At 34.8% G+C, this 27,844-nt stretch overlaps 1 protein-coding gene across 1 annotated transcript; it reads right to left on the bottom strand.

The window, feature by feature from the left end:
- Positions 1-7,670: 7,670 nt before the first annotated feature.
- LOC149780215 (proteasome subunit beta type-1-B-like) lies at positions 7,671-26,395 on the bottom strand. Its single transcript, XM_089936972.1, has 6 exons — positions 26,223-26,395; positions 18,490-18,597; positions 17,771-17,852; positions 13,404-13,533; positions 12,785-12,891; positions 7,671-9,152 (listed from the first exon to the last, which is right to left on the bottom strand). Exons 1-6 carry the CDS (start codon positions 26,309-26,311, stop codon positions 8,967-8,969), a joined length of 702 nt encoding a protein of 233 aa, XP_089793098.1. The 5' UTR covers positions 26,312-26,395; the 3' UTR covers positions 7,671-8,966.
- Between the last annotated feature and the right edge of the window lie 1,449 nt (positions 26,396-27,844).

Consider the following 27,844-nt stretch of genomic DNA (forward strand, 5'->3'; position numbering starts at 1 on the left):
TTTAAGTTGTAAAATTAAACTATAGAATTGTAAAAATGTAAAAATTATGCTCAGAATTTAAAAAAAAATAATCTACAAGTTCAAATTGTAAAAGTCACCAAAATTTTGTCTCAATTGTTGGCAACCATGAATGTTGATGCATGCATATTAGCTCCAGGGATATTTGCAAAGGAATAAAAAGGGCTGATATGCAGTACCTGCTTCCTGGAGAACAATTGGATTGAGTATTTACTTGTATGGTACAGTCATGTTATCTTCACTGTTACTGTACATGATGATTGTTATCCTTTATATACTTTTTCGATAAAACCACTCCTTTCTAGGCAATAAGTTGTTAATATGTGACTAATTACAGGTAAGTGCAAATACATACATTTGTTGTGGCTAATTACAGGTAAGTGCAAATCCATGCATTTGTTGTGGCTAATTACAGGTAAATGCAAATACATGCATTTGTTGTGGCTAATTACAGGTAAGTGCAAATACATGCATTTGTTGTGGCTAATTACAGGTAAGTGCAAATACATGCATTTGTTGTGGCTAATTACAGGTAAATGCAAATACATGCATTTGTTGTGGCTAATTACAGGTAAGTACAAATACATGCATTTGTTGTGGCTAATTACAGGTAAGTGCAAATACATGCATTTGTTTTCACAGATACATAGGCTGATTTGTTCTCTCTCAATGCACCTGAGGCAAGCACATGTCCACCAATATATTTTTCACCAACGTTTTACATTTGGCATAAGTTTGGATAAAAGAGTGTTAAATTTTGTGTATAAACTAAGCATGAGAACTGGACTACAGTGCACATTACAGGTGTGTACTTAGCACAAAGTGGATAACTTTGCATAATGTGTAGAAAAATCAGTTTTCTGTGTAGTTTTCTATGTCATAATTTAAAATCTGAAAGATGAATTAATTCTGGGATATAAATGACAACTGTTCAGTTTGTCAAAACTATAGGTGATCAACACGTCAATCTATTTTTCCTAGAGAATTTTCAATTAGCACATGGGAATTTGCATAAGAAACTAATATATCACACTACAACTTTGAAACTATACAAGATCTGACACTTTATCTGCTACCAATACAGGCACAAAATAGTGAATGACTGTATATACTCGCTTATAAGTTTAGTCTAACTGCAAATTACAGACACTGATCTGCCATCATATAATGTGCCAGCAGTTCTTGGTTCTCTGTAGTCTGTTATGAGTAATCCACATCAGCAGCAACAACACATACCTTGATCTGTTGATGTATTATGTGACAGCAGATCAGGGTCTTTGTTGTTGACAGTTGGACTCGACTTATAAGCAAGTATATGTGGAATGACGTTGGGCAATAGTAAAAACTGAACAAGAGTGGTGTGAACAGCACATTATATGCCCTGCCAGTGTTTAATAATCTTCCATATCGGCATTAATAGGGCATGGTTGGCTGGATAGTCTTCCAGGTAGGCATTAATAGGGCATGGTTGGCTGGATAGTCTTCCAGGTAGGCATTAATAGGGCATGGTTGGCTGGATAGTCTTCCAGGTAGGCTTTAATAGGGCATGGTTGGCTGGATAGTCTTCCAGGTAGGCTTTAATAGGGCATGGTTGGCTGGATAGTCTTCCAGGTAAGCGTTAGTAGGGCATGTTTGGCTGGATAGTCTTCCAGGTAGGCATTAATAGGGCATGGTTGGCTGGATATCATTTGCAGATGGAACTCAGTGGCATTGACCTTTTAGTCAAAATATGTAATCTTGAACTACTTACAGTGCAAAAACTATTATTTTTGTGCCAAGCCAACTGTGGCCATAACATTTTACCCCATAATCATTTCTTGAATACCCTAAGTACAAACCATCAATAAAGTTTGGTCAAGGAACTTACTTTAGGACAGAAATTATTGCGTTAAGCTCATTTGTGACCTCAACTGTTGACCCTTTTTCACCCTTAAATCAATAGGCCTCCTTCATAATGGATGAACAAACCATTCACAAACTTTGACCAAGGTACATGGTTGAGACCTCAAGTTATTATTCAGAGCAATATTAACATTTGACCTTTTGACACCAAGTCAACAGACTTCTTTTTTAAGCAAAGTATAAGACTGGAAACCTTTTTTCAGTGACCTTGACCTTTGACTGCTTGATTCCATTGTAAATAGGCTTCTTGGTTAATTCACAAACTTTGGTGAAAGTATATGATTGAGAACTTACACTTTTGTGAGGAAACCTATTTCTTCATTCAATGAAATTTACTTTTACCTCACAATTTATAACCTTCTTCCTTCCAATGGAAGCCATTCATGATGTTTTGTCTAGGTCTGTGATGCAGAACAAATGTTATTGTGCAGAAATGAAAATAGGAAATTGATGGATGAATGGATGCATTACTTGCCAAATGGCACGTCACAGAAAAGAAATTATTTTGTTTTACTCCTAAACCCCACTTACACAGTTGTCTTTTGAAAAAACTATATTCCCAATCAACCCATTTTGATGAATAAAAGGAGAGTTGGACCTTCATGACATTGCAATATATGCCCATAACCTGCATGAACAGTAGATATTCATGACATTGCAATATATGCCCATAACCTGCATGAACAGTAGATATTCATGACATTGCAATATATGCCCATAACCTGCATGAACAGTAGATATTCATGACATTGCAATATATGCCCATAACCTGCATGAACAGTAGATATTCATGGCTCATGTAGATTCACAGATAATGCTCATGGAATAGTATCAACCCTGGGCAGTTTTGGTAGTTAACTGTCATGTAGTTGATTAAAATGTAAAAGTTGTCAGAGATAAACCAACACTACCCCAAAATTGCTTAACTGACAATAGCAAATGTGATTTTGTGTTTGCTAATCCTTTGTGTATTGATGTGGGAGGGATTGTATTGATGTGGGAGGGATTGTGTATTGGTGTGGGAGGGATTGTGTATTGATATGGGAGGCTGAAGTAAAATACACAACCAACTTGTTTGAAGTTCAGTAAATCAGAGATACATGCTGAATAAACAAAGTTTTAAAGTTTGGTGGCTTGAATACAAATGTTTATGCCATCTTTATTATGTATTATTGGTTAGTTCATGATAAGTGACAATGCTTCTTTGAAGTAAATGATCAAGTTAGGAGCGGTGCAGAATTGTGATTCAATCAGTGATGTTAGCAAAAACCAGCAAAACTATATTTCAGAATTTCTGGTTAATGTTGTCAGACTTTGTGAAGCACATCAGCAAAGGGTGGCATTTTATATTTTCCACATACTAGTATTGCAAAAAACAATAAGTGCAGTGGTCATCCTATAGCAAATGACATCAACTGACATAGTGACACCATCTTACATTGGGGCTGATACAGTATGATGACATCAATTAACACATTAACACCATCCTACATTGGGGTAGTACAGAAAATGACATCAACTTACATCAACTGACACAGTAACACCATCCTACATTGGGGCAGATACAGGAAGATGACATCAACTGACACAGTAACACCATTCTACATTGGGGCAGATATAGGAAAATGACATCAATTGTGTATATACAGTAACACCATCCTACATTGGGGCAAATACAGGAAGATGACATCAGTTGACACAGTAACACCATCCTGCATTGGGACAGATACAGGAAGATGACATCTGTTGACACAGTAACACCATCCTACATTGGGACACATACAGGAAGATGACATCAGTTGATACAGTAACACCATCCCACATTGGGTCAGATACAGGAAGATGACATCGGTTGACACAGTAACACCATCCTGCATTGGGTCAGATACAAGAAGATGACATCAACTGACACAGTAACACCATCCTACATTGGGTCAGATACAGGAAGATGATATCAGTTGACACAGTAACACCATCCTGCCTTGAGGCAGATACAGGAAGATGACATCAACTGACACAGTAACATCATCCTACATTGGGGCAGATACAGGATGATGACATCAGTTGACACAGTAACACCATCCTACATTGGGGCAGATAAAGGAAGATGACATCAGTTGACACAGTAACACCATTCTACATTGGGGCAGATACAGAAGATCAATTTCAATACTCAGAACCATTAAACAAGATCTTACCATCTAGTCTCTAAGGAGTGTAAAGTTTGAACACTAATGACACTTGAATTACCTCACACTCTCCAATGGATGCTGACAGCAGCAAAGTCAGAGACTAAAACTTTATTCCAGTTTTATGATGAAAACATATTGTATTTTTTTCATTTAATGTCAGTGTTGATGTGATAATATGTGCACAGTGTGTGTGTGTGTGCTGATATATGACAATTGTGTCTGACAGCTTTTTAGTTTGGAAGTGTATTAAATGCTTGAAATAAAGCATATTTTATCTTATTTTTTTCAAGCTGAAATTTCCAATCAGTTTCTGTAGGAGTAAATGAGTAGTTAACTTATTCACAATTGTATGTCACATATTAGGTTAATTATATGTCACATTTGGTCAGCTGTATGTCGCATGTTAGGTCAACTCTATGTCACTTATTAGGTTAATTATATGTCACATTTGGTCAGCTGTATGTCACATATTAGGTTAATTATATGTCACATTTGGTCAGCTGTATATCGCATATTAGGTCAACTCTATGTCACTTATTAGGTTAATTATATGTCACATTTGGTCAGCTGTATGTCACATATCAGGTCAATTGTATTACTTCCTTTAAACTTCTGAGTGTTGAAACCATGTCTGATATTCTTCAGTAATAACAAAACATTCAAGTTGATGGCTGTCAGATTGGCACCATTTTCGTTTAGGTCCAAAAGGACATAAAAAGAAATCTTTCAATGACAAAACTATATTTATATGACAATACATTCAGGAAATACAAGATTTGCAGACATCTGATCATCACCCTTTGCATTTAGAAAAGACATCAAATGAAGCCTTCTAAAACCCTACATCAATGTGACTTCATTCATAAGGAGTAGCAATAACAAAGACTAGGTATCATAAGAAATCTTACAGTGAAAACCCCATATTGATATAACCATCCAATCAGTACAAGTGGCATAAAGATTTTCAAGACTGCCACTGTGACGGCAATGTTAGACAACAGATCAGCACCATTTACTTCAGGACCAATAGGACATCATACAAGTCCTCTGGTGAAAAACACATTTTAATGACTTTCTGTTCAGGAGGAGTAGGTGGCGCTCTACAGTTTAGTATTTTGCATAAGGATTAGGATTTTAGAGAAAAAACATTTCCCCAGCCTTCCTCGCTGGTTATACTGGCAATTTAAAAAAGACCTATTATATCTTAGGTATAATTCAAAGAACCTTTAATTCTCTTTATTTTGGTGTATGATTGATGGGTGTAATAGGTGGCGCTCTCCAGTTTCGTATTTTGCATAGGGTTAGGATTTTAAAGAAAATGAATTTCCCCGGCTTTCCTCACTGGTTATACTGGTTATTTAAAAAAGACCTTGTATGTCTTAGGTATAATGCAAAGAACCTTTAATTCCCTTTATTTTGGTGTATGACTGATGGGTGTACTAAAGGTTATAGAGTATACAGCTTGGCCTTACTTCAGATGTGCACCTTTCAAAAAAGTGCTAGCTCTACTTGGTCATTTTCACTTCCTGAACTTCAGAGGTAAATTGTATAAAAAAGAGCCGATAACTTTTTTTACATTTTATATATTTGGTAATTCATTCATTGCACTTTCAGCAGCTGGTATTGTCTAGTCTGGCAAAATTCATTTTCCCTGTTTTAATAGCTGCTATGTATAGTGTACTTCAGACTAATTCAGGCTGATTTTTGAACACAAGGGAGCAGTCATTTTAGTTAGCAGTGTGCTTAAATCATGTAAAATTTCCAAAAGTACAATATCCAAAAGAATTATCATCCACATTACATTAATGTAGCATAGAGGTATGCCAACATTCTCTCCATTGTGCATGTTTTAAATGCGAACTACTTCACCTTACATACGTCACTCTCTCAAAAGTACATATTATCTGGTGAGCGCCCCCATATGGGTTATAGAGTATACAGCTTGGCCTTACTCCAGATGTGCACCTTTCAAAAAAGTGCTAGCTCCACTTGGTCATTTTCACTTCCTGAACTTCAGAGGTAAATTGTATTAAAAAAAATCAGATACCATTTTTTACATTTTATATATTTGGTAATTCATTCATTGCACTTTCAGAAGCTGGTATTGTCAAGTCTGGCAAAATTCATTTTCCCTATTTTAATGGCTGCTATGGATAGTGTACTTTAGACTAATTCAGGCTGATTTTTTAGCACAAGGGAGCAGTCATTTTAGTTAGCAGTGTGTTTAATTCATGTACAATTTCCAAAAGTACAATATCCAAAGAAATATCATCCACATTACATTAATGTAGCATAGAGGTATGCCAACATTCTCTCCATTGTGCATGTTTTAAATGCAAACAACTTCACCTTACCTATGTCACTCTCTCAAAAGTACATAAAAACTGGTGAGCGCCCCTGTAGTGGTAAGGAGACTTTCAAAATGGCTGCCAACGTGACCATATTGTAAGTCAGATCAGCACCATTTACATTTAGAACAAACTAGACATTACAAGTCATTTAGTGAGAACCCCATAATGACATAACTCTCCATTCAGGAGGAGTAGTGATAAAAATTTCATGATGGCTGCTGTGGTGGTCCTATTGGACAGCATTTTCTTTTAAGACCAACTGGATGTCATAACAATTCTTCTGGTGAAACACCCATGTCAATATGATTTTTCATAAAGGAGGAGTAGTGACAATTTTTTTCTCTCAAGATGGCTGCCATGACAGCATTTTCATTTATAAACTGGAAATCATATGAAGTCTTTCAGCAATGTCCCCATTTTGATATGACCATTTATTATGAGGTAGTGATAGCAAGATTTTCAAGATGGCTGCTGTGGTGGCTGTATTGGATGTTAAAGTGGCAACATTTTACAACTATACCAGAAATTCCCAACCCAAAGGTCATGACCCAAATCAGGGTCATGAGGATGTTCTGGAGGGTCACCATGACTTTTTTCTGGGTGGCAAATCTTATCAAAATGTAGAAACTGAGCCATGAGCCTCAGATATAAAAAAAAGGGTTGCAGCCAAAAAAGGTTGAGAACCACTGAACTTGACCTTGTAATGAATGTGTAAAACATCAAGGGAATCTCTCAAGTAGTTCAGGACAGCAAAACACTTCTGGTCTATGTTCATTATAAGTAAAAATATGTGACAGATTACAAATTCCACTAGTAATAACGATGAGGAAGACTGATCCTGAATATTTTTGAGACCTATTTTCAGGGTAGATAATCTGACTGGAATATAATACCAGCTATATATATATATATATATATATATATATATATATATATATATATATATATTCCTGATATGCAGTACGAAGATCAATTAACAGGTTACTGAAACTTGCTTTTCTCTTGATGATTTTGTATAAAAAGGTCAGCTGAATTAAAGTCAGGGGATTTAAATAAAGTTCATCTCACAAAAACAGGTAAATGATTCTTGTGTTAGCATGCGACATTTTCTGGACAAACTAGAACATTTTCTGGACCAATTTATTCACCTTAGGGTGATCAACTTGATCGAATTATTACATGGCAATTCATAAAAATAAGCAGTGGCTAAGTAAATCATTTTATTTCAAGTAAAAATATCATAATTCAACCTCCAGCACTATTTTTCAAAGACATGTACTATGGAAATGAATGGTAAGCACTCTGAATAATGAATATAAATTATGTTTTCTTCTTAAACCTGGAGTGTGCAAAACTAATTAGTTTTCTTGTTACAACATGATGTCACTTTACGCATCCACCGAAGTCCTTATATTCTGAAGTTAATCCTGTCATTTCATGAAATGGAATAATGAACTTCTAGTACTTATTATAATTGTTTACAAAAGTTTGTATCTTATGAGAATAGTCTAATGAACTGAACTTGTATCTAAAGCAACTGTCATACATAACTGAACGAGCCATGGAAAGTATATCTTATGATTATTATGACTGCTTTGCTTTTTAAAAAAAAACATTTATCTATTATATAAATTATTCATGCAATGCAACTTACTCTATAGCAATAACAGTATATGCTCATGCACAAGTCTGATCCAACTACAAACTGCATAGACCCAAATATGTTATCACATAATGTACCAGCAGATCTTGGCCAATACAGGTTGTTAAAAGTAAACAACCTAGTTCCCTGATTGTGCATTGCTATCTAGTTTGTAGCTTATGTCCAAGTATATACAGTATATTAAGATAAGCACAGTTCTGTATAAACTTTAACTTTGATGACATTAGATTTGAAATCAATATCATATATGGATTATTATTCTATTAAGGGTGCACTTTTTTTTAAATAGTTCTTGCTGAAATCATACAATCTCTTTGAAATCCATCAAGATATAATCTTTGAAAAAAATTGAATGAAAGGGTTGTCTCTTTTCACATGAATCAGCTACGTGCATATTGAGCATCATTAACTGCTCTGGAAAATAAGCCATGCCTTAAAATGATAATTCTGAGGTAAAATCAGGTCTTTATGGATATAAATGGCCCTTGCTTGTTTTCAATGTATTTATGTTCATTTTCCATGATTCTTTTAAACTATTTGCATATCTAGAAATCCCAGAATAGACTTAAGTAATTGAGGCATCTTGAAATTCCATGAGAATATGTTGGCTTGAAACTTATTTATCAGTAACCAATGTTAAAGGAATGTTTGTAAAAGGGCTAAATCAAGCGAGCCAAAAAAATGTATTGATTCAAGCCAGTTTTAAACTCACCAAATACACAGATGGTGCAGCTTTAAGATGGAACATAGCTGTAACATAAGTACATGCTAACTGAATTTAAAAACTAATTGTGCACACTCATGAAAATTAATACATTTTTTTCTATAATTTTGTATAAATCAGTCACGCCTCAAGGGGAATCTTTCATCAGTCACTCCATCTTTTGTGATAACATTGATGAGAATGGAGTCTCCAGTATAGATATCTCTTTCAGCTGCAGAAATGAAGACATCTTTCACCAGATTTACAGCTTTTTCTCTGCTCAGTGGAACTCGGGTCACTCCTTGTTGATTTTTGAATCCAATCTGTGATAAAAAAAATTGTATAAATCAACATGCCTGTCATCATTTACAACAGCTGTAAAGCAATGTTGCAAAGCAGATAATTCTGAGTCAAATAATTTTATAAATTGGGTATAAAACATTTCCCCTAAATTGTATTCAGCCAATTAGTAAAACTATACTAACATTCTAAGCAATTAACACAAGATTTGAAATAAAAAGTGTTATTAATATGACTATGGATTTAAGTTTGTTAAAATACTTCCATGCTAAACTTAACAGTCAACAAAAATGATAAAACATAATTTTTCATTACATCGTAACTTTGGTATGGAAGAAATTTTGTATTACACTGTAAGATGGACATCATCTTATTAGTTGTAATCCTTGTACATGCTTTGGAAGCTGTAATGACATGATCACTATTTTATTTTTCTGTGTCATTCTCATGACATTTCAGCTGCAAAGTACAAGAAATTACATTAAATAATATTTGTGTAAAAAATAAAACACTTTTTACTTATGGTCATTTCAAAAAAAGAAATATGCTATTAAACCAATTAATAGATATCAGTGTTTCCCTTTATGCTCATTTGTGTGCCAGGGACGCATGCTGGAGAAAACTGATGCACACATTTTGTTGCCATGCGTTTATTTGACATAAAGGATTCTCATAATGTGATCAGGATTTATTTAATACCCAATGCATTGGATGATGGATGGCATCATATATACTTTGAGCATAAGCATTGACTGGTTCCCGGCTTTGTTTGCTCCCTGCCTTGCACTCCTCTATTCGTATAGCAGAGTGCAACGCAAGGAACATAAGAAACAATGAACCAGACTAGCATAGGCAATGTTATGACGAAGTAGCTTCCCCTAATCTCGTGAGCTCTCACGCGATTTCCATCGAGCTCAGCAAGCTGTCATCTAGATGTTTAACCTCAATGCTTGTTGCACTAGAAAGTGATCTCCAGATTAAAACATCATGCACTAAAAATCATTAGCGTAGAAAGTGAAAGAAGCAGAACACAAAGAGTAACTGTAAATCTAACTTTAATGAAAAATGGAGAAAATAATTCCCTTGACTGGAATACGGCACATCCAGTAGGATTACCGGTGTGACTTCTGATCACGTGATTGCGAAGACTGCAAAAGTGAATAATCCTTTCATGACAGGGTTTTAGAATTTTAACAAATCTGCCCTCGTTCACCACAAGATATTTGGAGAACACATTATAACCCAAGACATTCTTTCACAACAATGAAATCAGTAAACTTGCAGAGACAAATGCATTATTTAGATTACAAAGTCAGCAGGTCATTGCAAATTTTGTTGGTTTTTAACTTTGCTGCAATAAAAGAAAGATCTTAAAGTTCAAGTGTAACTTATCAGAACATTATCTTCCTTGATATTTGGATAAATGTGTTCTAGGATGATGTACAATGAAACCAATGATAGTACACATTTTATGAAAGGCAGTAAATTAACTGCCATTTGGTTAAAAAGATTTGGCTTTTTGTATTGGCTTGTATGTAATGTGTTGGGCTATAATATTGCTTCATACTGATTAAAAGGAGACTGTTAAAAGTACGACTTTAAAAGAAAAATGAATAATAAAATTATTCATTGAATGGACAATGCATTTGTTTGGTAATTGTGCATGTTGCTTTATTTGTATGTAGAGAGAGAGAGAAAAAATGTTGTGCAAGTTGCAATATCCTATTTCAAGCTGAAAAAGTATGAGTCATATGAAAATTTGTCAGTACACTTTTTACCCCCATTTTTTATTTGACCCACAGTTCTGACACCAAGGTTGTTTTTTGACCCTCAATTTTACACCTCTGGGGGGATACACTGGATATTGTACAGAACCTAAAAATATATCTGTGCAATTGTTTTTGAGTTGATTCCTATGGTTAACAAGCCATGATGTTTACTGCCAGTCACTAGTATCAGTGAACTACACTTAACAGCAAGAAACCATTTCTAAATATACCCAAGAATTGTATCAAAATCTAACTCAAATAATTCACAGCTTGAAATTCTACTTGTCCATTTTTTAAGAATCATAACTGATGAAGGGCAAGTCAACTTTCAAGATGCTTTTCTGCTTGTCCAATAGACAAGTACATTTTAAACAAATTCAATATCATTTAGAGAGCAGGATCTGTAAATTGATACAGGACTAGTAAAAGTTCTAAGTAACTTGAACTGCAGGACAAGTAGTCAAATGAAACAGTTTGAACCCTTACAATAGATTAGTCTCAAACAAGAGAAAGGACATCAAGTGTCACAGTGAATTTGGGCATTATTTTTAGGATCTTATCTCATCTAGGCAAGAGACATTGCTGGGAAAACCATCAAGACAGAAAAGCAAGATATTTTCAATGTACTACATCTATTATTTTTTCCACTTTGTAGTTTAAGAATTGTTTGTTTTGTTTACATTTATCTTTTACTGTGAATTCACAATTATTTGTGGAAAGAAGTTTATTCTGGCAAGTAAAATTCTTTTAATATTTGCCAGCTCGAATGCATGAGGTCGTGGGTTCGTTCCCCAGCCGAGTCATACCAAAGACTTACAAAAATGGTACTAACAGCTGCCTCGCTTGGTGCTCAGCATTAAAGAGGTTAGTGTTAGGTCTGGTTGGCCCAGTGTCAGGATAATGTGACTGGGTGGAACATCATGCTACATGTCTGCGGCATGATGCCCCAGTGCTAGACATCACTATAAACTGCCACATTGCAGACACCGTAGCAATATGACTGAAAATTTGTTAAAGCTACATTTTAAAAAAATCCAAATTCAAATATTTACCAGATTGGGCAAGTGGCTTTTTAGATATTTGTCAACCCCGATAATAATTTTAACTGATTGCATGGTAGCTAAAAACCAATAATTTAAGTACCCAATAAACACAGATCAGTCTGTGAAGACAACAGGAAGCCTTTACCAATCTATGAAACTAAGTACCCTAAAAATGATGGGGGGAGGGGGGACCCCACAAAATTGAAACCCAGGAAAATAAATGAACAGTATTTTATATAAATTTTCAAGAACTTTCACATTTTTTCCATTTATCTTATAGGAATACATGTTTTATTTTTTATTCATGGTTTAACTTCTTAAAATTTTTTTTTACCTTTTACTATTTTTACAACCCAAGTTTCACTTGCTACTATATAGCCATGATTGTGCTGATGTAGCATTAAACAAACACACACACAGATACATACTCCTACTGTTCCCTGGTAAAATCTTTCTAGTTTAATGCAACCTAGGGGTGCATAGTGCTTCTAGTTAGGCAAGAAACTTTACTAAATAACATGCAATAATAACAGTTGAAATATAAGAATCTACCAATCTTGCCAATGAACTCGTCCAGGTTTTATTAATATACGGCTCCATGTCAAACTGACTTGATGATGGAGATGTGGAAATGGGTTGCCAGAATTTTACTATTTGTACAGATAACCAAAATTAAAACATGCCCTGGACCAAATGCTAACTAGCTTCAGGAAAGTGGACTACAATCAATTTAGAGCCCTGTAAAAGCACTAATATATACATATAACTGCAAGTGCAGTCAGCTAGTAACAAGTACAAATATTTAATGTGAGAGATGCATGGACAATATCACTGTTACTTTACCTGGTTATCAAGGAGAGGCTGTAACATGGCACTGGCAGATCCTCCAGCTCTGTATGCTTCTCTCTCATAGGACCCTACAGGATCAAAACTGTACACACAACCTTTACCTGCAAAGACGATGATATCATTATCAAACAACCACAACCAACAACTTCAAGAACAGAAATAGTATCAGAAGTGCCAATGAAGCCAAGCAACTTCATCAAGGAAATCTTAGGTGTATGTTTAAAAACACCTGCAGATTTCAAATCTAATTCTGACATAATTAATTAGCAAACCAATTCCAGGTACAATTTTTAAAAATGGTTTACAATTCATATAATTAGATGATAATAATTTCATTAGATGAAGTCATGTCTAAGTTTTACACACACAATCTAAAAAAACCTGGAAAGTTATACCAGTACAGCACGATGAGCCAGGAAATACACTTAATATGTGGCTATTCTGACCAAGAATACATCCACATTTTCATTTGATTTTACTGAAGGAGCAAATTTCATCAGGGAAACTAGAAGCATAGTCTCTGTTGTCTCAATGACCTTTGGAAGCCTTGTAAGTCATAAAATTTGTATTTTGGTATAAGCTGATAAGGTACTTCTGCAAACAAGAGAAATACCTTCATCATCCAAGCCAGCCACAATGTTATACACATAATATGGGAAAAATCTTCTGTGGTACAACATGGTAGACAACATGGCTGCCACTGCACTAGTGGTCATCTTCTTGTGGTGGTCCTGTTCATAGATCTGAAATACAAAATCAAGATTACAAGTAACAACTGCGATGAAAACAGAAAAACAGGAAATATACCTATCTGTCTACATGATATGATTGTATATTTTTATACAGAAGATACAACAGGAAGTTCATAACATATCAAATTAATGAAAGCCATTAAATAATAACCTGTTTAACAGCTCTAAAATGACTCCAGCCATGTAGTATTTTGTGTTTTTCAAAAAGCTGAGAATCTGTACATATATTAGCAGGGACTTTGCAACATGCTGCATTTTAATTCTTGTAGCTATTATGCTACAACATCTCATATGCCATTTTTACGGATACTTTTTATGTATGTGTACCAACCCCTATCAACTAGATAGCACTAATGAAATGGAATCAGAACATAAATATAGGAACATTTCACATTTGATATAACAGTACATTTGAGGCACTTAATCTTACTGATTCAAAGTGACTTTTAGCTGAAACATGCTTCCTACAGACTTCTTTCATGATATGTACCACACTGCAGCCCAATATGTAAAGACTGCAAAGGCATGCTATGCACCACACTGCAGCCCAATATGTAAAGACTGCAAAGGCATGCTATGCACCACACTGCAGCCCAATGTGTAAAGACTGCAAAGGCATGCTATGCACCACACTGCAGCCCAATGTGTAAAGACTGCAAAGGCATGCTATGCACCACACTGCAGCCCAATGTGTAAAGACTGCAAAGGCATGCTATGCACCACAATGAAGTCGAATCAGAAAAGACTATAAAAGCAGGCTATTTATTCATCAAGTTTTGATAACACGCATATTCTGTATTTAGTGATTAAAGTTTAATACTTAATTGGAACCATTTGTTTCATGATCTTTATTCGACTTTCATAGACAACTGTGCATTCTCTAAATTTCACATGTATCTGATGAGGAATCTTGGGTCCATGATGGCCCTGATATATTGTTCCATTGAAGAATTTGCACATATTGGTTCACATTCTTCTGAAATGCTGATGACCATTTTTTATGGAGGTGAACAGATTTATTGGCTTATGTTCACAATTTTGAGTTACTCAAATTTTCCATTAATTCAATTTCATATTCATTTTTAATTTTTTTTTTAGGTGAAGATTAAATATAATGAAATTATTTGTATAAAACCAAATAATTAGGATTTATAAATGCCTAAAATGAATGGTTTTCAAGTTATTTTTCAATGCAATTTAAAGGCAGTGAAACCAAAAATTTAGAATAAGTGATTTTGAGTTATGCGACCACTCTTGGGATCACAACTATCGTATAAGTCAGGGGTTAGTTGTACAACACTTGAAATACACACCATTCCTAAGACATCCACATTTGTCCCCAAACAAATAGCTGGGGACAAATTCTACACCATATTCTGTGCACATCTCTTCCAGGATAAACTTCAGTGGCTGCACAGTCTGTTGAGGGTGGAGTGATTTCCTCATACACTATTAATGTGTCACTGTTGACTGATAAGAACTAATCAGTTAAATCCTGGATATCCCACACATTATGTCCACAATGAACATTATTTTCACCTGTATGAATTAAGATGTTAGCATAGGGTTCCATTTTGGGATGCAAATCCATCACCTTTTCTCCTATAACAGCTCATAAATACATATTTTCTTTTGAAGACCTTTTAGTTGGACATACTTGAGAATTGGTTTTACCCGAAGACTATGAGCCCTCAATGCTGAATGAGTTTGAAGATCAGGTCTTCTGCCATGGTTCTTTACACTGCTGATCAGCAATTTCTGGCACAGCTGTATCATCATGGATATTCTGTTTCAGTTGTTGCACTGTACATATGAACTAATTCATTACTGGTTTTTATATTATAATTTTGGTTTGGACATGGGGTGATTATACTTTTGATACTGTTTGGGTACTTGACATTTCACTGGTTCCCAGAGAATTCTTAAAGTTTATCTAGTATAAATGACCAGCCCATGCCTAAGTCGTTGTTGTTGTAGGGTTTAACAACATTTTTCAGCACAAGATAGGCTATACATGGCGGCCAGTATTAATGGTGGAGGAAGAACCCCGGAAAGAACCACCGACCCACGAGAAGCTACTGGCTAGCTGTCTCACATACCCACATTAGCCGAATCCAAGACTCGAACCCATGCAGACAGAGGTGAGATGGCAGTGATCCATAACAGAGAGCACTTTAGACCACTCGGGGCCCCCCCATGCCTAAGTACTTATTTTTATGTTATTTAACTGTTGAACGTATCATTATGTCCTGCATTACTCCTCTCTGCTTTATCTTCAATTCACTTTTATACATGATAAATTTCATATTCATATTGCTTTATCTTCAATTCATTTTTATACATGATAAATTTCATATTGATATTGCTTTATCTTCAATTCACTTTTATACATGATAAATTTCATATTCATATTGCTTTATTTTCAATTCATTTTTATGCATGATAAATTTCATATTGATATTGCTTTATCTTCAATTCATTTTTATACATGATAAATTTCATACTGAAGATCCATACAAGTGATGGTATAAAGAACTGCAGTCCTTTTTTAGATCACATTCCATGGGGTGGAGGTTATTTGCTAAACTGAAGATGGCTTTGATGACACGCTGCTATTATTTATAACTACTTTCACTCTGTTTTAAAGAAAGCCATCATAAGTCCAAGCCAAGCATCCATTTCTGTGAATTAAAATTGTATCTGATGATGGGGAGACAGGACACTTAACTTTAATTTCACGTAAAGTACTGATTTTGTACAAATACCCATGTTGCTCTGAGTATTTGGAAATCTGTCATTATTATTTCATTAAGCTACAACAGTGATAAGTTCTTTTTGACACGGATAGCAATACTGTCTTGATTTACTTTGATATGGATACAGTCTGGGAATACACTGCTGTGTGAATTTACTTCCGTATCTTGAATATCGATCTTGTTGATTCCATCAGGGTGGATCCATTGAAAATTATTTGGAGTATTTCCACTGTTTGATTGCCTGTCATTTACTTTGATGGCAGAACATTTTCTTTTTGTAAAGAATCTTCATAATAAAGCTTCATCTAAAGCATTCATGCAAGACAAATAAAGTCTAGAGGAATGAATAATAATGTGATATTAATCAATTATGATAGTAGACTTTAAACTGGCTTCTGTACCTTGCGTCCATGTTTTTCATTCCTCATGTTTTAGCTGCAGTTTGCTGATATAATATTTTAACAGACTGAATCTAAGAGTAGTGACCATAATTGTACATTTTAAGCATAAAATGTGAAAAGATTCTTCCAGACATCAGAATGGTTGTCATCTCTGTATACAAAAAGAAAATGTGTAATAAAATGTCATTATTGATTTTGAAAATATGTATGCACAGATAGATAATAACTGTAATTTTGTAGATGAGATATACTGTAGGTCTTGGGGGGCCCCAAGTGGCCGAGTGGTCTAAAGCGCTCTCCGTTACGGATCACTGCCATCTCACCTCTGTCTGTGTGGGTTTGAGTCTCAGATTTGGCTAATGTGGGTATGTGAGAAAGCTTGCCAGTAGCTTCTCGTGGGTCAGTGGTTCTTTCCGGGGTTTTCCCAGGTTCTTCCTCCACCATTAATACTGACTGCCATGTATAGCCTATCGTGTGCTGAAAAATGGCATTAAACCCTACAACAACAACAACTGTAGGTCTTGCAAAAACATGAAATCACCAACAAATGATATTCATTGTAAGCACTCTATGGTTGTACAAATACTTTCTATACTTTCCTTACTCATCTGTCCTGGACAAGTTACTTAGAGTTCCACAAACTTTGACAGACAGGCTGACAATGTGATCGATAGAGGGATTCACAAACTTCATTAAAAAAAATGGGCAGACAGGATGACAATGTCATTCATATAGGTTTCAACCAACTTTTCCAAGAGAACAAGACAGATAGATTGACAATGTGACTCAAATAGGACTCTACCTACTTCGTCAAGAGAACAAGACAGACAGATTGATAATGTGACTCAAATAGGGCTCCCCCTACATCATTAAGAAAAACTGTGACAGATGGACATGTATATAGGGTTCCATTAAAAAAAAATTAAAGTGGGGTACTAGTAATGGGTCAAGGCTGTATAAAGTGAAGCAAACGGAAAAGAGGAGTATATCATCTGAATGATAGGATAAAAATGATTATATTCTAATGTCAGTTTCACATTTCACATACTTGCATATTAGATAAGAACAAACCTTTAGCCTTGCATCAAGAACTTTGGTCAATGTCAGAACATCTCCATGGAAACCACATGCTCCTAAAACTGTAGTATCAGTCCTGAATAAAAGAAGAGGAAAGATAATTTTAAATGATTTTTTCTACAATGTGGGAGTCAATAATTTGCTTATGTATCCTTAACCTAGTTGTATGATGAAATCCAGACAGAATATAGCTATATTGTGAATATCTTGGTAGAGTTATTTTAAAGGCATGACAATACCATTATAGTGATCACCCTTTCTTGATCTTTTCCACAGGCACCTGATAACTAAACCGATCTTACAATCATGAATGTTGCCATAAAATATTATACTGTGTACAAAATATTATCATAATACTGACTAACATATGAAATATCCATACAAACATGGAGGAATATTTGATTATGTTTCAAACAATTTCCTTACTTTATATATGGAGACTAGAAACAGTCATTCTATAATGACAGTCTTAGATTTTATTTAATAATTTCAACTATCATTTATTCTGCCTAGACACCAGGAATGAGAAAATCGGTAAGAAAAATTACCAAGAGAAAATCACAAATCTGACCAATATTCTTTGAATATCAAGCTGCTGAAACAGAACAATGCAAATTTGCAAAGCAGGTATCACCAAAATGTTTTACAAGATACCTCCAGTAATGTTACAAATGTAATGTTACAAATGTATCTTAATTTACAACAATACTTACAATTTGTATGTTTTCGGATTGTCTCTTGTGTGAATAGAGAAACCCTCACTTAGTCGGGTATCAGAGGCAATAACAGAGAAATTCTCTCCAGCAACAGCAAGGACAGTTCTGAAAGAGAGAACTGTATTTTCAGAATGCATGCTATGCCTCCAATTTCTGTCAATATATCAAAAGCACATAGCCCTATGGCTCGACCAGGAGAATGGACAATGTGCAGGAATAACAGAGATATACAGGAATGACACAGATATAGGGGAAGTACATTATGCTATGTGTTCCAAATTGGGTGTAAACTGTAAGATAAATATAACAGTTTTTATGGAAAAGGCACAACCCAGAAGCAGGAGTCATACAAGGTATATAATTGGAAAAGTTTTAAATATATAATTGATGCATGTATACACTTTAAACCTCCACATACTCTGGTAGACACTTTAAACCTCCACTTACTCTGGTTGCTTATTCAGGGTCAAGCTAGACTTGAATTTAGGGAGAACTGACTTCCCCTTCTGGACAAAACTGGTAGAAATCTGAATTCAACAGTATGAGCAAAGGAAGTCCATTGATAGGAATGCAAATGTAAGGTTGTATTACAATACTTGTCTATGAACATGTAGTAACATTAGCCACTGGTTAAATAGTATTTGCTTAGCTGCTTTTTTTTCTCATTTTCACAAAAATGAGTCAGCAAACAATTTTGACTGCATTTTTAGGCTAAATCTTCAATGTATTTATCAATGGATTTGCCAAATGGTTTATAAAAAGACAATTTAATAAAGTGGTACTTCTCAGACACAATGATGTCCACCATTATATCCCCACTGCAGATTCAATTACGGTTTCAAACTGATTTCATGAAGAAAATAATGCAGATGCAGCAGTTAATATATTTAGATCCAGGGATCGTCCTGGGCTTCGCCAATGTCGCAAATTGCAATTTTTTTCCCTTATTGGCGACAAAAATATCCCATCTGGCGATTTTTTTGGCGACATACTTTTTGGTTATTTAATTTGTACATACAATCAATGATTTGGACTGGATAAATTAAAAGGCAGAATGAAAGGAAGCCACAAGCTTGACTAAGCAATGCATTGGAATCAATCTGTTACACAAACGATCCTTTGTTCTTATTGACAACCCCATCTTTACAGTGCATTGTTACATCATAATCTGCTTATGCTGACATCTGGGCTGAGTACTGTATGCTGCGATACAGTCAATCATGCTACCGCACTATACCTACAACTGACCGACTTCTGAAGACGCGAATAGAACAGATACAATTAATTGTATGGCTAATCCTTCTGGGTTTTTTTATACATATACCAATACAATAGTTTTGCTGAACCTTCATAGAAAACTGATAAGCTTTGAAGTACCGACTACTGTGTAAAAATACAAAGCATATGGAAAAAATCTAAATCACAATTACATCTGTCGCCAGTGCGGCATTTTACTCATTGATCTTTTCCTTTTGCCATCAGTCCTGATTTACGGCTGCAGAGACTTAAACTCCGCAACAAGAAATAGCAAAAAAGAACAGTTTTGCATAATTAATAATAATTATTTATTTCTCAAAATACAGGAGTGAAAGAATCCCTAAATTGGGTGTGAATTTATGCTTATATATACGGTCCAATATTGCCAGGTGTTGACTCGTGTAAGTTTCATTCGTGGGAATGGAGATCCTATTTTTCTTGTCGAGAAAATTTATACAGCATTCAGTGATCATTCTTGGGATTTAGGAAGCAATTCGCTACAAGCTTTATGAAGCTAGCCATGGGGGGGGGGGCTGCTGAGAGACTACTGGTGTCACCTGTCAGCAATGAGGACTGTGAACGTGGATTCAGTAAGATGAACCTCATAAAAACTGACATCAGAAATAAGCTCTGCATCTCATCTCTCGAGAATTTAATGAGAATCAGCATGTACAGATGTGAAAAATTAGACTTTGAAAGTGCATTCAACACGTGGGCAGCCCTAAAATCGCGACGGATCTTCATGTAACACTTTGTAACATTTTGTTAATGCTTGTTGTAATTAAAGTATTAATTAATCCATCTTTTGTAATTTTCATTGCCTGTTACATTAATAGACTAAATTAACACTTGGAAAAATGTACACTACTTTTTTTGGCGACACTTTTTGAAAATTGGTGACAAAATATTGAGGTTGGCGATTTTTTTGGCGACAGCTTTTTAAAAGCCAGGACCATCCCTGAGATCAATGATTCCATTTTCTTATTACACAAGTTGTTACTTATATACCATACTATTGCTCAAGTTTCAAAAGAAAAGTTTGTATGTTTTTATACTCAAAGGAAAACTTGCGACATGGGGCAGTGAAAGTTGCTAACTTACTTGAAGAAGGAGATAATGGTCAATCAGCTATCAAAACACATATCTGTGAATGCACAAGAGTTTGTTGGTGCAGTTGATATCAAAACCAACTATCTGATGGCTTTATGCATGCCTACATTTTGCCTTGCGCTACAACACAACACTAACTACATGGCTAAGGCGAGGGAGCATCTAAAAAATTATGGTCACTCAATGTACCTCAAAAAATTACAAGGTGAAGTCGTTTTCACTTTTCTAACAGAAGAAGACGAGGTTTACATTTTTAGGCTAACTTAATCACCCATTTTGCCTGGCAGCGTGACCCATGTTTACTGTGGACATAATCTGTCTCCCCTCTATTATTCACTATTATTACATATCTAATTAACAATTCAAAATGGACTTGTAAAACCTTTATTTCCATAAATGGGAAGATACAATTTTTCATGGACTTTTTTTTATTTTTTTGTTTGGAAACATACAAAAGTAAAATATAATATAATGGAAAAATTCATTAGTTTATAATAATTGAAAGCAATGAAATTTACAGTCAAGCTGAACAATACTGACATGATAAGCAGATTTGATTGGGTTTCTTCTTCCTTTTAATCAAGTGACGTTATAACAGCATAATTTTTAAAAATAAGAACACAAACAATACAACTCTGAAGCATAAAGTCATAGATCCGAGTACATGTCTGAATAAACACACTGACCTGATAATATTTGGACATTTGTTTATGTAGTTAATTGGAAAAGGAGTTAGCTGTCTGGATAAATACATGAACTTTCACAGAATGTTTTTGTAACGATTAGTAAAGTATTCTCAGTGAAGCCTTAATTTCTATTTATGACTCGTTTAACTGAATGATGGGAAATTTTTTACTTCTGATAATTTTGATATTTTTTGTAATAAGTAGTGAAAGTGTTGTCATTGAAACCCTAATTTCTATTTTGAAACTCATTACACAGAATGGTGGAAGATTTGCACTCCCAACAATTTTGACTGGCAAAATCTGATTTTGCTTGCTTTTATGCCTTTTTGTGAGAGTTTTATATATATCACTGGTTATTTATTCATTTGATTGGACAGTAATAAATTATGTATTTGATGAGACCAATGGGTCTGAATTCACCAATTCATAAAATCAAGAATTGTTTGCAGACAGTTTTGTTGGGACATGGTGTTCATTTTAGACACTTATCAATATTCTCACATCTCTTAAGCAACCATCAGCAGAAGGGTCCATTTGGTGATATGTAGACTATTTCCAGATCAAATCCTACATTTGACGACTTGTACATCCACATGGAGTAATACAACCCTATGTTCTGTAGCCATTTTGAATTTTGTGGCTAGACATGGCTGCTACCAAATAAGGGTAAGTGTCTAAACTGTACACTGGTGTGTTCTGGACTGATCTGCATTATTACAAATCTTTGTTGTTAAACTTGTTAAACAAAGTAATCAAAAAGAGCAAAAACCAACAATTTTTGTAATATTAAAAAAAATTAATTTTCCTAGCAAACAAAGTGAAAATTAAACAGAAATTATAGTATTGTGAAATAAATCTCAGATAGTCCAAAATGTTCTATCACCAGTTCTAATTAAATTCCAGTGGTGCTTGAATAAGATCCAACATTGAATGTATCATATGCCTTTAGTATCCTGTGATGTGGAGATGTGCCATGTCTTTTGACAAGTCACAATAATAGAATCCTTATTTAAATTCACTATAATTTCACATCAATATTCCAGTCCAAGAATATTACAGAACAGCACTTTGTATTTCCAGTGAATATATGTAATAATCTGAATAAATTATTCCACCCAAATCAAATACTGAACACAAGAAGAAGAATGATTCTGCTAAAGATATTAAAGCAAGATTATAAACCCCTTTACCAGACCTAGCTAACAATAAGCATTTTCTGAAAATACTGTTTGTGTAGTAAAATTTTCCAGTCTAGAATATTCCCAGAGAAAATCCGTTTCTAACATTTTATAAAGAAAGTGGTAAACATCAGGTCCAACAGGTTCTTCACTGGGGAATTTCAATAACCTAGACCTAGCTCCAGACCCAAATAAACATGTTTATCACTATTCTAACGATCCTAATGTTTAACCTTTAAGTTTTGGGGTGAGATAAATGGTCTCCTGTTAGTGTTGAGCTTGTATACTGCAAGAGATGGGATGATCACTTCCCATCTGGGCTTTCATGTCTAAAACTGGTACTATGAATGTTTTATTCTTGATAGTTTTTAAACAATATGTTAAGATGGTGAATTTGTTCTATTTCTAGAAATTAATAGCAGTGTCCACCTTACTAACTTCATGCCCCTTCTTGATGCATTACCCATATTTCTTGCAACATAACGCACTTGTTTAGAAATAATGACATCATCAACCTGGTCATCACCATCAAGTTAGTCTCCAGCATTATTCAATAGTGACAGCAATTTTTTTCACAAGTTAAATTGGATTCAATGAGATTTAAACCGGTACTTCCATGTAATTTAATGAAAATCTACATTTTGTCTTATGTAATATTTGTGTCCAGGTGTTTGGCCCTGTTGAGTGTATTATGTGATAAAGATTGGTCTGCTGATCACATGCTAAGACAGTTTACAGTTCTTGAATAGGAAAAGCCAATTTCAGAATTTATCCAATGGCAATGCCAATGTAAATAATTGGTTTTAATCATGTTAAAATTTAAGTGCTGATGTTGCAATTACTAAGTGACACAAGTGAACAAAGTGATAATATGTTTATTATATAGGTAGTGTGATTTATATTTGAGTTTTTGAGTAAAAAGGTGCACTCATATTTTATATGCTGACTTTGGCAATTTGGATACCTGTTTTCTCAATGGCATACTGTACATGACAGTGGTAAAATCTCTCATAGGGAGAAGTCTCACTTTTTAGGAATGTCATGGACTTCAGGAAAGTGAAGAGAAAAAAATGACTGCCCCAAACACAGGTGGGTGAAACAATCTAAGAAGAAAAAAATGGCCTGAAAGAAAAAGTAATCATACCAAGTGACAAAAGTTCCTCAAATTACTCCTGTGGACATTTCTGACAAAAGACATTGTCTATCATACTATATATGCAACTTCCAAGCACTTCTTTCCACACCTGATCCTCATTCTCAGGCTGCCTAAGAAGGTACTCAGCCATAATCTATTTTTCATTTTACTCCTGGTATGTTTTTCTATTAATCAAGCCATCGTTGACTTATATGCATTGCACCAAAGTGAGGTTATGGGCCCCCGAAACATAAGAGTTAACACATTAACCCCTAGCGACGACTTTACGGGGCAGGAGGTAGTAGTCTACTGCTGAACTCTGTAGTGTCATGGTCATGCATGATACACTAAAGTGAGTGGTATTATAGAAAGGTAGACAGATGTAGCTCTACAATGATACCAAATAATCTGGAATATCTAGTTGCACTACAAAATACAGATAGAAAAACCTCATTTTTTGGACCCGACTTTTTTTAACCCAAAATTTGCCCGTGGTCGGAATCTGATTGTGTCCGGATTTTTGGACTTTTTGGTTTCAGATCTAAGGCAAACTGGTATGAAATGCAAACAGACAGATGAGCCTTAGCAAAAAGTAGGATAAGATGGGCATTTGGAATAAAGAGTGGTTTCCATACAAAAATAATGGCTCCGTTTAGCAAAAAAAAGAAGAAAAAAAAAGAAGACCAACTTTTACCCTTCTGCTCATGCGCAAGTCAAATAGCCAACGAAAATCGATGTTTCTAATACCACTAGGTAGTATGTTATTGAAAGATGACGGGGATTTGGTGTTTTTGAATCTATTCAGAAATAGCTTTCAAAATGTGTTTCCTACTCAATTTTTAGGCAAAAATGACAAAGCTCCAGGGGTTAATGTGTTAAACAAATTTTGCTTGCTCCTCAAAGTTATGCTCACATACAAGTTGCCAGTAAATACAACACATATGCATATGCAACTCTACGACACCTTCCTTTATAAATCTGAGGAAAGTGGTTTAGGCAAAAGTAAGCCTGTACATGCCATCCACATGAATAAACTCTGGGAATGTTGTTAAATGAAAGAATAGAAAATTTACAGTTAGCAAAACTTTGTTGGGGCAAGCAAAATTTGAGCAATTCTTATGTTTTGTGGCCAATAACATTGGTTGTGTACAATGCTCGATTAATAGAAACATATCAGGAGTAAAATGAAAAAAAGATTATGGACAATAGCCTTCTTGGACAATAATTGCAGCCCGAGATTGAGGGTCAGGTGTGGAAGGGAGTGTTTGGAAGTCACTTACCTCATCTCTTGTATAGAATGATAGGTTTTGGATTATAGTTGTAATCTGCGGAACTTTTGCCACTGGTGCAATTTCCCTCTAGTCCTACATGTAAGACCTTGACGCTGATATTTATGTTTTTGGGTGTCAGGGTCTTACTGCCTCACTAACAGCGCTGTATAGTGTGTTTTGATGTCGACTAACATCATAACAAAAGTAAAATTTTCAGGAATATCTGTCAACTAAAATAAAGGCACTTTTCTACAAGGTAAAGTCATAATGTTTTAGTCAGACTTTACTTACTCTGATGTCTTTTCTCTAATAAATTTAAATTCTCACAAAAGAAATGGACCTGTTTTCAAGTTTCGTTGGCCTACATTTCAGTTGACTGGAAAGCTATGCAAGCTGGGAATACCGAAATCAGGTTAAGTTGAAATATTCTTCTTTAACGAAATGAATAAAAAATATATTATGCCTATTGGTGCTGTAAAGCAACGTTTCGTTTTGTTCAAGAAACACATCCGCCACATGAACCTACTTAAACATACTTTGTATACCTCGACTACCGTCGCATTGCAACAAATTCAAATGTATGTTAACGGAACATGAAACCGTGTCTATTTGCTGGCATCATATATTCATTCCGCCAGGATAAAGACAGCACAGTAAGTATATTAATTACACATAAATTGGTGGAAGAGTGTCGATATATGCTGCCAAATGTGTGAGATATTCCTAAAACTCTGAATACTCGTTCCGATGTAAACGACATCAGAACACGCTATACAAGGCCGTTATTTTGACAGTAAGACATAGCACTAAAACAAAAGCAACGTGCTATGTCTTACATTGTAGGACTAATTTCCCCCACCCCTTCATACTATTGAATTGTTTTCAACATTTAGCTTGTGTCAGCCATCGGTACCCACAAGTCCTACAATGTAAGACATCGGTCCTGATATTTATATTTTTAGACGACCACAAAACATAAAAAATCATGGTCGATATTTTACATTGCAGGATTACGGTGGCCCAAATGGCTTTTCCACATTGCACCGGGTTTAAACATCAAGCATTATCCAAGCATGTACACATGACTCCCTACCCTCCATTGTAAGAATATGGATTAAACTGTGCTTGAAGTGGACCAGCTTTCTTGTAGTCACTCGTCTGATTAATTTGTAAGATATCCATTTCTTATCAAAACACAGTATACAAAATTTTGTAGTGACAATGCAGCTTGTTGAGAGCACTCGGATACCCTTTTCTCTTATCGTGCAAAGGTTGAAATTAGAACAGTATCGAATACGCTTCACGACATATATATATGTATCACCGGCAACGATACCGATGGTATCTACAGTAAGCGTAAACGCCTCTCTCCTCTCTCTCTCTCTCTCTCTCATGCAAATAGATAATATAAAAAATGCGTATTTGATTTGATTATATCGACATTGTTATAATACTGTGTTCACTCGACATTGTTAATACTATGTTCACCAATCGTTTTGCAATGTTAATACATTCCTAGATAGAAAAACGTCTATGAGCTTGTACCGTTACGCGAAAAGCCCAGATCCACCCAAATATTCATGTGATACGTAAACTATTACAATTATATGTTTTTTACGCATAATATTTACATGGAAATATCAGAAAAGTAGATAAGTGCAGTATATGGTTAGGAAATTGTAATTTAATACAAATATTTGTACATTTGATTGGCAAACAAACAATAAAATATGAATTTAAGTTATTAATTTTCCTCAGAAACAAATATACTGTGTATAAAAGTTCTAAATACGAATTTGACAGTGAATACAAAAATAAATCCAGCGCATGGATACTTCAACAATATGATATGAAAATTCTGGAAAATTTTAAAGAAGGAATTTTAATTACGGTATTTCACATATTCCTTTGTTTATTTGTGTGACAACACAAAAAGATTATAATTATATAGAACAATACAGAGCAAGATAGCTTTTTTTGCTGAAGTAGTTGTTAAAGAGTTGAAAAAGAATGTATAAATCTGTATATAATGTATAGTGTATTTGGCTGAATGTATCTTAATGTAAGGCTAATGTATTTTAATGTAAGGCTACTGTATTTTAATGTAAGACTCACACAATTTGAGGTCTTCTTTCCAGAAAAGAGTAAATCGCCGATAATAACAATTGTTTCAGTAAGTATTGGGAAAGATATATGTATCAGAAAATTAAAAATAACATTTACATGACATTAAAGGCTTATACAGAAACTAATCTTTGGACAAAAAACAACAGTGAACCAATGAACCACAAACTCATATCCGCAGTTTGCTGAAAATTTAGATAGCAAATGCATCAATATATTGAAAGTTATGCAAACTCAAGTTTTAGGTTCGCATAGCACCCTAATGAAAGGGCAATTTTAAATTTCACAGTTTGCGGTTGTAAATTCATGCAGTTCGCGCAGACATTCCACTTATATGCTGTGTCGGAGATCCTTTTGCAAGAAAGAAGAAAAAAAAAACAAAAAAAAAAAAAAACAAAACAAAAAACAAACAAAGACCAAACAAGGGAACTCATTTGGATCACTCCTTTTTTTTAATTAAAAAAATATTGATTGCATGAGCCAACAATGATTCAGGCTGCAGTCCGACCTATTCCTCGATTGGTTAGCCCGCACACTCGTCTTTGAATTTCTCCGTGACTTTTTGTTGCTAAACAGCGGATGGATCTTTCA

The sequence above is a fragment of the Sinohyriopsis cumingii genome, chromosome 16 (assembly GCF_028554795.1).
Source record: "Sinohyriopsis cumingii isolate HCF-2022 chromosome 16, ASM2855479v2, whole genome shotgun sequence".
NCBI classification, from domain to species: Eukaryota; Metazoa; Mollusca; class Bivalvia; order Unionida; family Unionidae; genus Sinohyriopsis; species Sinohyriopsis cumingii.